Raw genomic sequence first — 14,822 nt, 5'->3', positions numbered from 1 at the left:
CAGGGGAGTAAACAGACCTATTTTATTATAATATGAAAGACATTTTAGAAAGCATATTACGTGTGTGGTTTTTTCTTCTCAAGGTGATGAGGCACCCAGATCATGTGTCATCCAGTGTATATCTGTGGGCTCATCACGAGAAACTCATCATCATCGACCAGTCGGTTGCCTTTGTGGGTGGGATTGACCTGGCCTATGGAAGGTGGGATGACAATGAACACAGACTCACGGACGTGGGCAGCGTGAAGCGCATCGTCGGGGGACCTTCTCTGGGTTCCCTCACAGTTAGTAAATTTCACCTTTATGGAACTGCATATAAGGGACATGGTTTGTATAAGTGTGTATTAATAGTGTGATTGGTTGACTGATGGATTGAATGAGAGGTGGCATATCCCTGGAGAGGTAAAGAACATTGAGTCCAACACAGACCTGGTTTCAAATACCACCTAGTGAGTCTGTAACTATGCATCTGTTAATCTCAGTTTCTTCTCTGTAAGAAGAGAAAACAGATTTGATAGAGCATTTGCTATCTCATAGTCAGTTCCTTTGCTTTCCATTTAAATTAAAGATTTAGTTCCTATTTGGGAAAAAAGTTCATAAACAAAAATGTGCAGCAAAATTGGACTTTAAGTTAAATAAGCAACCTTATTACAATTAGCTGCCAAAGTTTTTGAAATCTTCCTTCTTACAGACATACAAAAATATGATAGGTCAGTCTGGAGTCATTTAGAGAATTCTGTTTGAAAGCAGGAGGTTAATAACTTCTCAAAGTATCTTTCAAATCAAGAGCTGCCAAAATCTCTATATGCCTATATTTGTAACTTATTTCAACTCAAATGGTTGCCACAATATCAATATGCGTATTAAAAAGTTTGATGGGCTCCATCTTATTTTACTGCTGTACATGTTGGTGACTTCTCTGGGAAAACAGAGATTTAGTGAAAAGGTAACGGGGAAAATAATTGACAGAAAAAACATCGCTTACTTAATATTTATCAGAGGAAGAAGTTCAGTAGCTCAACAGTGAGTTTAACTCATGTAATTGTATTTGAAACCAAAAGGTTAATTGGCATGAAATTTCTGACCCAGTGAAAGAGGAACTATAATGGACTTCCTGGTATCCCTTTGGAAGTATTTAAACAGCTCACAAGAATCGCCCACTGCCCTGTGGCTGACCTCACACATATTATTGTGCGTCTCTTAGGGAGCCTCCATCATGTGTAAACTTTAAACTGGAATTAAAAGGCCACAGTTCAGCTTATCTTACGCAGTTTCTTTTCCTTTCTTTCTTTTTCTTGTTTTTTAAATAATTTTCTCAGGCTGAAACAACAGAGTCTATGGAATCCTTAAGCCTCAAAGATAAAAACGAATCTAACAAAAATCTGCCTGTCCTGAAGACTGTTGATGATGCAGATTCAAAACTGAAAGGAATAGGAAAGCCCAGAAGGTTCTCCAAATTCAGCCTCTACAGGCAGCTGCACAGACACCACCTACGCAACGCAGATAGCATCAGCAGCATTGACAGCGCCTCCAGTAAGTCATCGTCTGCACTGGAATTTATCTCAACTGTGCTGTGTTCCTCCATAGCCAGACACTGTATACCTGTTTGCAGAACTTGTCCTTCTATAATGGAGTAAAGTGAACAATGCTGAGAAGTCATTATATCATCCTATTCAGTCTCATGCCATTTCATGGCTCTGTTTGACTCATTTTATTAGAACAGATTTATTGTTTTATTCACATCACTAGTCATAACAACCACAATTCATGCTTCTAATGGTTGCAGAATGACTAAGCATTTCTAAAATAATGCCAAGTTATAAAGGAAAAAGAAAAGTATTAGGTGTACTTTATAAACTTTTTATATAAGAGATTTCATGTCTCTTTCTATCCAGAAATACATCCAGCTTTTATCCTCAAACATCAGATTTTCTACATCTTATAAATTTACCATTCTTTAAGATTTGTCTTAAAGCTCTACAGTTTTCTGTTGCACAGAATTTGTGACTGATTTTATAGCCTCACCTTGTTTTTAAAATGATTGAAGCTGCTTCTGAGTTTAGAAAACTTGATATATTTATATATATTTATATATTTATATCTCTTTGTAAAGAAAGAACTCTCAACTTTCTCCAGGTGATTGTAATCACTGTAGGAGTCGTCAGAATTTAATCCATGGTTTAAAGCCCCACTTGAAACTCTTTCGCTCTTCCAGTGAGTCTGAGCAGGGGCTCACTAGACCTAACGTTGGTAAGTGATGTGTGAAGCCCCACAATCTCTGTAGGCTTCAGCTGTTGCTGCATGAGCAGAGTGACTGTGTCTCTGGATTGGCTTTCCATTCTCACAGTTTTCACCCCACGTATATTTTTACAATTGATAATCTGATAAGTTTCTGTAAGAACTAGGTTCTCGAATAAATTAATCAGGGCCTAAAATATGGGGGAATGAAGAGGAATTTGGCAATGGATCAGATTTAGTGACAAGTGATCATCATAATAAATAGCAACCACAGTAAAATTGTAAGCTAGCATTTATTGTGTGCGGACTCTGCCGCGCACTGCCCTGAGCACTTGTGGGGCTTGGTAATAACAGTGTTATCTCCTTTTTACAGATGAACCAACGCAGGGTTAGAGATGATAAGTGATGTTCCCAGAGAAGTTCTAGTTTATCAGTCTCCCAGAAGTCATGCTTCAGACTTATGATTTAGCAGATATGCAGATGACTGCATCAGGACCTTTTGGCTAAATTCTTAACAGCCACAGTTCTATGTACTATTTAGGAGATGGCTGAGATAGAGCCCAGCTAGCATGGCTGGCTGAGAGTCACTTGTGGCTGTCAGGAGCTAATGACCCTGAACATTAAGCTGGACCTTGAACAGTGGTTCCAGCATTCTGTAGTCTGGAGACCCTGCAACTTTTTTTTTTTTTTTTTTTTTTTTTTTTGCGGTACGCAGGCCTCTCACTGTTGTGGCCTCTCCCGTTGCGGAGCACAGGCTCCAGACCTGCAGGCTCAGCGGCCATGGCTCATGGGCCCAGCCACTCCGCGGCATGTGGGATCCTCCCGAACCGGGGCACGAACCCGTGTCCCCTGCATCGGCAGGCGGACTCTCAACCACTGCGCCACCAGGGAAGCCCAAGACCCTGCAACTTTTAAACTGATTAACCGTATATAGTGAACTAAAGCTCCAATGTAACTGTTAAGTAAATTTGTCTTAAATCACATTGATATAAAATACATAAACAACATTGATATATGTTAAAATATGGAGAAGAGCATATATGGGGAGACATTTTCTTTATTTAGCATACAGCTAGTCCTTGATGCCTATGTGGATTCAGCGATAGCTCACAGTAATTCCTGCTCTCCGTAGAGCGTCATAGCCCTGAGACAGGGCACTGGGAAGTCCAGAGAGCCAGGTCAGGGGTGCATGCTGGGGCAGACATTAAAGATAAAAGGTTGCAAACAGGTCCAGGTATTGCTTTGTAATTCCAGAGTGTGGCTTTGCTGCGTTAGGACTGACGATGAGATGGAGGAATGAAGTTGTGAAACATGAAGTCAAGGGGACTGAATGCTAGTGTTGCTGACAACAGGATTGGGGGCAAGTGGAAAAGAAGATGCAAGCTGGGTGCAGAATATGTTAAGTAATTCAGGCTGATGGCAAGCTGAGAGGGGTGATCCCCATAGTGGTGAACTAGGGACAGCAATGTGGGTGGTTTTCAGGTGTTGATGGAAATCCTCTCCCTAACAAACTGGATACACGTCCAGTGCAGTGTTTTTTATTGAGAGAGAGAGAAGAGAGAAAGTAAACAACCTAAAATCCAAGAGTAGAGGATGGAGGATGGTTGAGAACATAATGAACAGTTCATTCCCTTGATGGAATTGCACAATCATTAAACACTGTAAGTGGGGATACAAAAATAATGTATATGACTCATTTGTTCTTTAAATAAGTACTTACTGAGCTCCTATGTCAATCACTGTTCTAGATACTAGGGATGGAATGAACAACACAGACAAAATTCTATTAACTAGTAGGAGAGGAAGTATGGGAATTGTATATACAAATAGATCATCAAACACAACGTGTCAGGTGGTAAGAATTATCATGGAAAACAGTACAGCAGGGGAAGGGGGGAAGGGCAGAGGGGAGGAGCTACTATTTTACATGGGGAGAGGGTCAGAGAATGCTGACCAAAACCAAATTTGAACTGTGAGCAGGTTGAATTCAATTAGCACCAAGATCATTATCTAGACTAAGAATTTGCTTTGTTTTTCTTATCAAAACTGATTATTAGGTGAGATTTTTAAACAAGTATATGTGTATACATATAAAGAAATTTAGCCTGGAGTTTCTCAATTGATGAAAACAAATTTTATATATAATATATATATATATTTTTTAAAATTTTACTTCGGAATTGACCCACTATCTCGTTCTTCGTCCCCTTTTTTTCTTTTCCTATTTTTTAAATAAACAAAGTGACATGCTTACTATAAAGAGCCTACAGGTGAGCAAATAGACCTACCAGTACTTTGGCCTTTCAGTCTTAGAGAGCAGAAAAATAAATCACTGGGAGAAATCAACAGAATTCTATTTTTAACATTATTAAGTTTTGTTCATTGTTAGCATTTTAAGACATTTTCCTTTTACAGAAAATTCCAATACCCTTTGGAGGTTAATTATTCAGTCTGAGATAGAATACTAGCAGTATGTGTGGTGATTGTTTAAAAACTTTTGCTCTGCAAATACTTATTGATTGCCTACTGAATGCCAGTAGCTATACCAGGCACTGAGGGGACATACTCCCCACCCCAAAGTTTATAGATGAGTGAGTGGGGAGCAGGGAGGGAGCATCCTTACACAATTGGGTCACAGAGTCAGAGGCCCTGAGGTGTGCAACTGTTAATGGTTCTACAGCAGTGCTAGGGACTGCCTCTCCCTGCTGGGATCTGGGAGGTGTCTCTAGGACAGATGACAGCTAATGTGGCTCTTGAAGGAGGATGAGGAGTTCAGACCAAGAGGGAGGGAAGAACATTCTGGGCAGAAGGAATAATGTGCCAGCTGCATGATGAACCAGGCATGTCAAAATCAGTGAGAAGTATGGTGTGCCTGGGGTCTGCGCTGTGTGAGGAAAACAAGGACCAGAAAGAGAGATTGTCAGCAGTTTGAGAAGAGCTCTCTGTGCATCCTAAACCCTTAGGATTTGACCCCCTCTAGGCAGTAGGTCATCCTAGAAGGCTTTTAAGCAAGGAGTCTCCATTTTTAGAAGGACAGCTCTGGGGCAGCGTGTTGGTAGGGAGACCAGTCCAGTACTCTCACTGGCTCCTGCACGTGGTACCATTTATTCATTCAACAAACATTTTTGCATCCAATGTCTATCTGTTAAGTGTCTCTTTTGTGCCAAGCGCTGCATTTTGTGATTTGTCGTTCTGCTAGTTTTCCTGCTTAGTTGTCTTTGTGATCAGCATATTCCATAAACATACAAACTATTTAAGTCAACATATTTACCCTTAAGTAAAACGTTCCCGACAAAGTTCTTTGTGAAATATTGCAGTGGATTACTGCTTTTGCGCCTGTGTGGTCATGAGCTTCTGTCCATTGTTACACTGTTTATGGATGTCATTTATAATTTTAGAAAAATAGAATGTTAAAGCCCAAAAGATCTTAGCTGTCATCTGGACCCAATGTTTCCCTTCACACATAAAGGATTTCTGACCCAAAAAGATGAAGCTCAGTGTCATTTAGCTAGTCAGTTCCAGGGCTGGAACATAGGCTGTCTGCAAATTTGAGGTTCTTGCATTTTGAGATGCAAAAGACAAGAATTATACATTAGACGTGCACCATATTGGTTGAGGAAAAAGAAGGACATGACTTCTTTATGGCCTCTGCATCTCATGTTCCTCCACCTGACCTGACTTTACTGCTCTCTCATAGGCTCTCCTAGCAAGTTCTTTATTCACAGTTAACCCTGTGATCCATTCCTCCAGTGATCTGGTAGATGGTGAGAATAAGAATATTAAATTTCACTGCCAAATGATGAACCTGATTATAGCCCCAACTACCCACTAATAGTAAATTCATGAGGGTTTTAAAACCTTGTCAGTCCACAGCCTCATGAACACATGCTGTCCTAGTTATGAGGCTTAAGAAGAAAAGTTAAGAAGCCTTTAGGTGTTTAATAAATAAGAGATGAGCCTCCCTCTCTGGGGTCCGCCTGAACCAGTCTCTGAGTGGGTCTTGCTGCATTTACAGGCATGGGCTCCATCCGAAGTTTACAGACAGGTGTGGGAGAGCTACATGGGGAAACCAGATTCTGGCATGGAAAGGACTACTGCAATTTTGTCTTCAAAGATTGGGTTCAACTTGATAAACCTTTTGCTGGTAAGTACCATGGTAGTGGGCGGCTGCTTATATTTTGTCTTTTCCCTGTCAGCATCTCAACAAGTATGCATGTGCATGATCTAATATGTTTTGTTTTGAATATTTGGTAAAACACTGGAAGCTATGATTCAGTCATGTACTTAAGGGCTTTTCCTTATAGTAAGAAAAGAAAATGGAATAGAGCTTACTTGTTGGAAATCTCCAGCTTCCATATAGGCATATTTTAGGGGAGTAATAATCTGTAATTCTCCAGGAGATGGTTCCCTTCCTTTGATCATCTCCTTTTTTCTGCGTATCATCTTCATCTTCCAGCATTAAAACAACACATTTCAGATTATCACTGTGCTTGTATATCTAACTGGAAATAGGAATGTAGCTTAACATTATTTCAACAGGATAAAAGAGAAAAATGTAATGTCAAGTACACAGCTTTAAATAATTTGTACCAACTCACATCTGCCTTGCCTAGTGATTATCTAATAAGTGAAGTGGAAACATATTTGGGAGAGGCGCATGGGAGACTGTGCTCCTCAGTGTGAGATCTATGTTTCTCTTGGCTATGAAGGTATTGTTCTATCCAAGCCAAGTAATATACACACGGTGGGCATTACCACATTTTCTTATATGTATCGTAGTCAGGGTCAGAGCTGGGGTCAGATGGCTTGTGTGCCTCTGGGCACAGAAGTTAGTGGGGACCTTGCCTGGTGCACCCGGGCAGATTTCATTGACAGGCACTCCACCCCCCGGATGCCATGGCACGACATCTCCTCTGCAGTCCACGGGAAGGCGGCTCGCGACGTGGCCCGTCACTTCATCCAGCGCTGGAACTTCACGAAGGTACATAGGTGGTCTTATCATGATTCAGTCCACATGAAGAGAGACAGGCCAGGAAAAGGAGGCGAGAAGGGGCTGCGGTAGCCGCAGCTGTGCTACCCATCCACTCTTGGGTGCCCGGTTGTCAGAGTGCCTGGGTCTCTGAGCAAAAGAAAAAGAAACTGTTCCTGAACTTTCACACCACAGACAGTTCAGAGGGCGGAGGGGTGATGCTACTGTCTCAGCCTATGGTTTAACCCTTTGAACACTTGGGAAACTCAGTGTCGTTTAAGCATCTGGCCGGGGCTGATAGTCACGTGGAGGGCTGTCAGGCTACTGTAGGGGGATGGGAGCCTCGTTCAGGTGAGAGAGCTGGAGCTTGCAAGGCCTTCCAATCCTGGCACTGCCCTGGGCCCATATTGGTACAGGCTTCTGAGAGGCGGTTCTGAGCAAAGTGAGCAGTATGAGAAAATGGAGCCATTTTTCTTTTCTCCAGTCTGTGTCTTCTTTAGTATGATGCCTTCATTACTTGTAAGAATTTGACCTAACATTCCTAAGTTAAGTACCTATCGTCTAGGTGTTATTAAGATTCCATTTTATTTATAGAATCTTAATAAATAAAATAAATAAAATGGTTTTATAGGCATTTTCTCCCTATAATTTGGAAAAAGATTTAGTTTTATTAACAACTTAAAGTGTCCCCTTATTTTCATTTAAATAACATTATAAACAGTTAGTGGGAGCTCTTAGAAATAGTGGAAATATTTTTAACAAGAATTTAGAGGCAAATGAATAAATAAATAAAAGGATAATATTTTTAACTTATTGCACTGACAAAGATAAAAACGCTGCAGATACCTACAATTGGGTTTGGGATCTATGATGGTCTTATACCTTGCTCCTGGGAGGTTAAATTGGTACAATTGCAGAAAACTTTTTAAAGGTATGTAACCTTTGACTCAGAAAATCTATTTCAGGTATTTAAGCTAAAGAAGCTACTCAATAAGTCATTTATCTTGACATTGCATCTAATAATTCATATAAAATGAGAAACAGCTGACATCCTTATTAATAGAAATCGTTAAACAAATTATGATTGTTCCATGCCATTTTACTATGAAATTCTTTTTAAATGATATATAGTGCTTTACTGCTGTTACAAGATATCTACAACGTAGTAAAAAGTCAGTTTATAAAATAATCCCATTTTTGCAATTGTATACTTCTATAACTCCAGGTTGTATTTAAGTTTTCTTTAAAAATACAAAGCAATAATGCTCACTCCAAAAGGTAAAAGAAGGAAAAAGGGAGTTTTCTGTCCCTGGGAAATAGACAGAAAACAAAAATAAATAATCTATTGCCTCTTCACCTAGAAACCCCGTTGTTAATATTTCTTTCCCTTTTTCTTTTTCAAATGAACCTGAATTTTTTTTTATAATCACAAAGTAAGGAAGACTGGAACTGTTTTTTCATTTGAATCTTTTTTACCTGATTTTTCTTTATTTTAGATTATGAAACCAAAATATCGGTCCCTTTCTTATCCTTTTCTGCTTCCAAAATCTCAAACAACAGCCCATGAGTTGAAACACCAAGTGCCTGGGTCTGTCCATGCTAATGTACAGGTAAGTCTGGCTTTTCTTTTTCATGAAGTACCACTGGGTACAATCACTCTTACTGGACTAAATGCCTATTGGCTTCAAGTTTTGCAATAAGGACAACTGCAAAGCAAATCTAAATAGGCCTTTTAAAACTTAGTATTATATTTTCTATTTTAAATGTACTCAATTTATCCTCTTGTTAAAACTCTTGTATAAATATAATAAGTGCATATCTTTAGAAAAGGCCACTCAAGGAGAGGCTTGTCCTGTAATTCCTTCTGAAGTGACTCTAGCAATATGATACCCAGTAAACCTGGAGCTGATACCAGTGAAGCACCAGGAATACGGCTGAAACTTAGCATCTAGGAAGCTAGTTATAGTTCAATCTAATTTTAGTTCCTAATTAACCAAATGCCTTTTAGAGACACTTTTAAAAGAATGAGAAATTTGCTTATTAAAGTAACAAAATTTGACCACATCCAGTACAACATTCTCAAATTACAAATAAGAAAATTAAGACCCAGTGAAACTTTGAGACTTGCCCAGGGTCATCGAGCTGGTTATCAACAGAGGTGGAGCTTGAAATCCTAGTCTAGTCCATTGTTACCCAATCTGCTCCCTGTACCAACTCCAGCTCAAGTGTCTTGAGATCATGCAGGGACAGAACTAGGATTGCATTGCCTTTTGTTCAAAGTCATCACTATCGGCGTCAAATGTATTGTTTAAGTACAGAACAGATTGGTGTTTGCCAGAGGCAAAGGGTGGGATGGAAGGGGTGCAGAAATGGGTGACACGGGTCAAAAGGTACAGCTTCCCGTTTTACTCTTAATAAGTCCTGGGATGTAATGTAGAGCATCGTGACTGTAGTTAACAGTACTGTGTTGTATATTTGAATGTTGCTAAGGGAGTAGATCTTAAAAGTTCTCATCACAAGAAAAAGAATTTGTAAGTATGTGAAGTGATGGATGTTAACTAAACTTATTGTGCTCATCCTTTCACAGTATAGACATATATCAATTTTTTAAAGTACTTTTTAAGTGAAGATCCAGTAGTCTGCTGCTGACATCACTGTTATGGATTTATTTAACTTGGATATGGATTCTGGTGAATATGATTTTATAAATGAAACGCCAAATCAGTTACTTTGTACTACGTGCAAGGAGAGGTGTGTGTATCTAAGAAATAAAAAGACATTTCAGACCGTAGATCAAATAATAGAACAATCAAAAAGATAAATCACTTAAGAGAATTACCTACAGCAAATGCTTCGTCATCCCAGGCTAAAGGAGATAACTAATTTAAACTTAGAGGCACAGATAGATAATGCATTCGTATGTAAGTTAATGAATATTTTATGAGCCTGTTTAATTTTATTCTACTTAGAGAGAAAAATAACCTGTGCTGTAAGATAAAATAGGAGCCTTGATATTAAGAAAATAAGAGAATTTAATTTAATATTTGAGATGGCATTAAAATTGACTCAGTGATCAACTTATCCAAGTTAGCCGATGCTAATTAAGCATCTGTTGAAAAGTTATTTCTGAGAATTGTGTATTTTTATGATTAGCAAAAGATGGTTTATCCCAGTGTTGCATATACATACATCTTCTAATGTTTTTTGGTAAAGCCCTGCTTTATGTAATCTCTTCCTGCCACCCTGATGAGGCAGATAGATGCTCTGCATATCCGCCCTGCAAAACGCCTCCCTTGGTTCACCTTCTCCCTATCAGTGGATGGTAGAAATGGTGCTAGATCAGTGACTTCTTAACATGCTCACATGTTTATCCCTGACATGCCCAGGCTGCCTGCACTCTACGAAGCCAATTGATTTGAAAGGAAGTTTACCAAGACACATTAATTCATTTATTCAGTCAATTTATGTCTACTAAGTGCCATCTGTTTGCACAGTCAAATCATCAGTGCACACCTGGATACTGAGGAGACAGACAAAAGGAGTTCTCTGCCTCTGGAAAAGGAGTTAGATGGGGGAGAGGAAGCTGTGATGTTAAAGAATTCAGTTAACAACGCAAGGTGTGGTCTAGGACCAAATGCCAGTCTTGAGAGTATGGACCAGCATGCCATGAGAGGTTGGCAAATGAGAGGCACAGAACTGGGTACCCCCTTTAAGGAATAAGTCTGCTGCTCAGAAGATGGTAGAACCAACTGCAACAAACCATTTGCTCTTGAAGAGGTAGTAGATGAGGTTCAGACAGCATAAGGCCAGATTGGGGATGCCCTGAAGTGCTGGCCTGGTTCATTTTGACCTGATCCTGGAGGCATTAGTGAACTTTGGAATGTTTTTTTGTCATCTGAGAGGAAGCATGATACATGAATGTTTTATGAAGATTAATCTAGATCAGAGTTTCTCTAATTGGGTTTTGCCTGTGAAATGCTAATAGCTATTCCACAAAAAAAGGTTTCCATGGACAGATAAGTTTTTGCAGATTTTTAAAATATAGGACTTCTTAGTGCCTTCGTTATGTCGATGTGCATAATGAAATTACTAAGACTGAATATTCTATGAGCATTTCCCAAGCTTAATTGATGTAGGATCTCTCAATTTGTCACCTATTTCCATTTTTCCAAACAAACACACTTTGGGACCTAAAGTTTATACATGTGAAAAACTTATAAGACTAGAAAGAGAATGAACACAAGGAGACAGGTAAAGAGACTGCCATAGGGCTTCCCTGGTGGCGCAGTGGTTGAGAGTCCGCCTGCCGATGTAGGGGACACAGGTTCGTGCCCCGGTCCGGGAAGATCCCACATGCCGCAGAGCGGCTGGGCCTGTGAGCCTGCGCGTCCGGAGCCTGCGCATCCGGAGCCTGTGCTCCGCAATGGGAGAAGCCACAACAGTGAGAGGCCCGCGTACCGAAAAAAAAAAAAAAAGAGAGACTGCTATAGTAATTCTGGAATACACTAATTTTGTGTTTATAAATTAGTATTCTTTTTCTTAAAGAAGACTCCCCCATAGTTTAAAAAGTTTTAGACCTCACAAAACATCTACTGGTTGCCAGTAGATGTTTTGCAGAACTGCCAAAATAACTCCAATTGTGAAAACAGTGGGCACCACCAGGCAGTGCATCTTTTTGAAGACAGGAGAATCTGAGACGACCAGACACTGAAGGAAAGAAAAGAAATTACTCTGCTCCATTTCTCCTTTTCTGTAAAATTCTGACCACAGTATTGTTTCACTTCACATTACTTACTGGCTCTAAACATTCACCTTGTTCTAGGCATTGTTGTTGTCAAGTTATGAATGTATAGTGCTTAGCGGGTAAAAGCAATAATCTAGTCCAATCCCTGGTTTTCCAGAGAATCCAGAAGGCATAAGGGAGATAGGGACCTGGCTGTGTAGGAGGCTACTTAAGTTTTAAAAAGTTTATTGTCGTATTTTCAAGTCTTTCACTCTCTCAGTTACAGTGTGGCAATAGCCAAATGACTGTTAAATACTCTTGGTTGAGAAATTTAATAAAACTTAATAAAAGTCTTCTTTTTCTTTTTAACATTGATTTTAACATAGTTTTTAACATAGTTTATTGTTCATAACATAACTTAGAGATCACAAGTTTAATTAACTGGAAAGGAGCGATGTCATGTAGCCAGGGAAAGGGACAGACTATATTCAAATTCCTGTCTCACTACATACGAGCTGCATAACCTTGGGAAAATTATTTCACCTCTCTGAATGTGTTTCCTTCATCTTTAAAACAGGAAACACAGTAGTACCTGTCTCATAGGATTGTGGTGATAGTTAAATAAATTAATCCATGCAAATCACCTAGAAGAGTATACTAGTTTGAATTCTATCAATATTAGCTACAACCTTCAGGCATTCCCTAGTGTTTTCAAAAGTTTGCAACAAAGAAGCTGACATTTCTCTGGATGTGTCACAGGCTAGTTCTGGATACAAAAATCTTTATACTATTTATACCATATATATTGAAATGGAGAGAGAAAGAGCATTGGACACAATAAAGTAAATAATAGATAAAATTCATGTTGTTCTTGGGCTTCCCTGGTGGCGCAGTGGTTAAGAATCTGCCTGCCAATGCAGGGGACACAGGTTCGAGCCCCGATCGGGGAAGACCCCACATGCCGTGAAACAACGAAGCCCGTGTGCCACAACTACTGAGCCTGCGCTCTAGAGCCCGCGAGCCACAACTACCGAGCCTATGAGCCACAACTACTGAAACCCGTGCGCCTAGGGCCTGTGCTCCACAACAAGAGAAGCCACCGCAATGAGAAGCCTGTGCACCGCAACAAAGAGTAGCCCCCGCTCGTGGCAACTAGAGAAAGCCTGCGGGCAGCAACGAAGACCCAATGCAGCCAAAAAAAAAAAGATTTAAAGAAAAAAAATTCATGTTGTTCTTTCATCTGCAGAAGGGAACCCAGTTATTTAATTTTTTAATACAAAAGCACTGGGCCCGATCACCCTTAGGCATGTACTACTGGTGATTCCACACCAGCTACGTGCACAGCTGTTGCAGAAGCTATGGCCGACAGGGCCGGCCAAGGAGACTAGAGCTACAGCAGCCAGAATGGAGACCTGCCCTCACCAACATGAATTTCTGCCTCTATAAATGTCATCCAGACCTGAGAGCTGACTTCAGCAACTTCCACTGACACTTTAAAATAATCTTGGGTGTTTCCCCTCAGTGCTGGGTATTCTCAGAAGCCTGCCAAGAACACTCAGAGAAGGCATAGCAGGAGACAGGCGTGGGGAGGGGGTTGGAAGAAAGATGATTCTGAAACTGCTTAGGCACAGAGTTTATAAAAGAACTAGTTTTCTCCCTAAAAAGAACAAACTCTTTTCCTGAATGCTATCGTTGCCACTTATGATAAATGACCAAGACAGAGGACATCTGACATTTCTATTAAGGTAAAAGAAAGTGCTTGATGCCAAATTAGCGTTAACATGGAATCGATACGTGGAACAATCCTTTTTATTAAATTGGGCAGCTTATAGTAGAAAAGTCATTTCTTAGACAGTCATTGCCAAGAAGTCCTACCAAACTGAAGGAAATAATTCCACTGGAGTCATGTCTTCAATCTCTTTGTCTATTAAAAGAAAAGAAAATATATAAAGGCAAATGTAAATGACATTCAAATTATACTATTGGAAAAATTTGTTCCTACACTTGGGGAAAATGCCCAAAAGACACTCCAAAGGATGTCAATGTAGGAATCAATGTAGATTTCAAAAGACAGCAAAGTGTTTTGTATAGTGACAGAACAAAATAGGTAGGGAAGGGTGAAAGAAAGCCACTTGATTTATTTCTAAGGAAGTTCCTTAACATAGAAGCTGCTTTCTGTTTACAGACCAGGTCTTCATACAGTAAGACTTCTGTGCATCTTGCTGTGGGTCTTGACTGGCTGAAGCCACGTGAACAGGGAGTGTTCACTCAGTACCCAGCATTGCACTAAGTTTTTTTTTTTTTTTTGCAGTAAGTTTTTTATGGAGTATCTCATTTAATATTCACCAGTCTATAAATTATGGTCCTCTTTGACCCCATATTTTACAGATGAGGAAACTAAGACTTTGAGAGGTTATTACACAGTGAGTATTGGACAGGATGAGACTGGATTCTAAGCAGTCTGCTTCCAGAGGCTGAGGTCATAACTGCTCAGCAGAGAGACTGTTTCCAGTAAGTCCCAGGATGGTTGTAACCACCAAGGGCCCCAGCAAGGCAAAGCTGCATGTCATGCTTGCCTTTTGATATTATCCTCTGTTGCTGCAGACCCAAATCCAGCCCAATCCAGCCCCAACTCTCCTTTTGCTTTCTGGCTCCAAAGAGCCCTCAAGTCTGCATTTTTTGCTAGGACTTCTCTCCCCTTAAGTCTTATTCTTCAAAAAGCATATTCTCTTCCTTTCCTTCAGCCTCAAGTTTAACTTTTCACTATTACTCAGGCCAAAGGATCATCCTATTCGAACAATGACACACTGTGATGTGAATGGATGACGCTCAACTGTAGAAAAATGGTTCTTAGAAGGAAGAGCTTGGAATTCCCTGGTGGTCCAGTGGTTA

The 14,822-nt window shown here is 40.0% G+C and overlaps 1 protein-coding gene across 3 annotated transcripts in view; it reads left to right on the top strand.

Moving 5' to 3' along the window:
- Positions 1–14,822, top strand: part of PLD1 (phospholipase D1) — a 220,911-nt gene that overhangs the window by 139,871 nt on the left and 66,218 nt on the right. For 2 of the 3 annotated variants that reach the window (XM_081234557.1, XM_081234559.1), the window contains exons 14-19: positions 84–284; positions 1,320–1,533; positions 2,137–2,250; positions 6,254–6,382; positions 7,101–7,219; positions 8,704–8,817. In XM_081234557.1, the coding sequence (XP_081090683.1) occupies positions 84–284; positions 1,320–1,533; positions 2,137–2,250; positions 6,254–6,382; positions 7,101–7,219; positions 8,704–8,817 (891 nt within the window). The remainder of the gene's footprint in view (positions 1–83; positions 285–1,319; positions 1,534–2,136; positions 2,251–6,253; positions 6,383–7,100; positions 7,220–8,703; positions 8,818–14,822) is intronic. The other variant, XM_081234558.1, reaches the window with a different exon arrangement.

Source organism: Mesoplodon bidens (assembly GCF_964165515.1).
Source record: "Mesoplodon bidens genome assembly, chromosome: 5".
In the NCBI taxonomy this organism is placed as follows: Eukaryota; Metazoa; Chordata; class Mammalia; order Artiodactyla; family Ziphiidae; genus Mesoplodon; species Mesoplodon bidens.
Note: the sequence above shows the minus strand (reverse complement) of the source record. Positions and strands in the feature narration are given on the sequence as shown.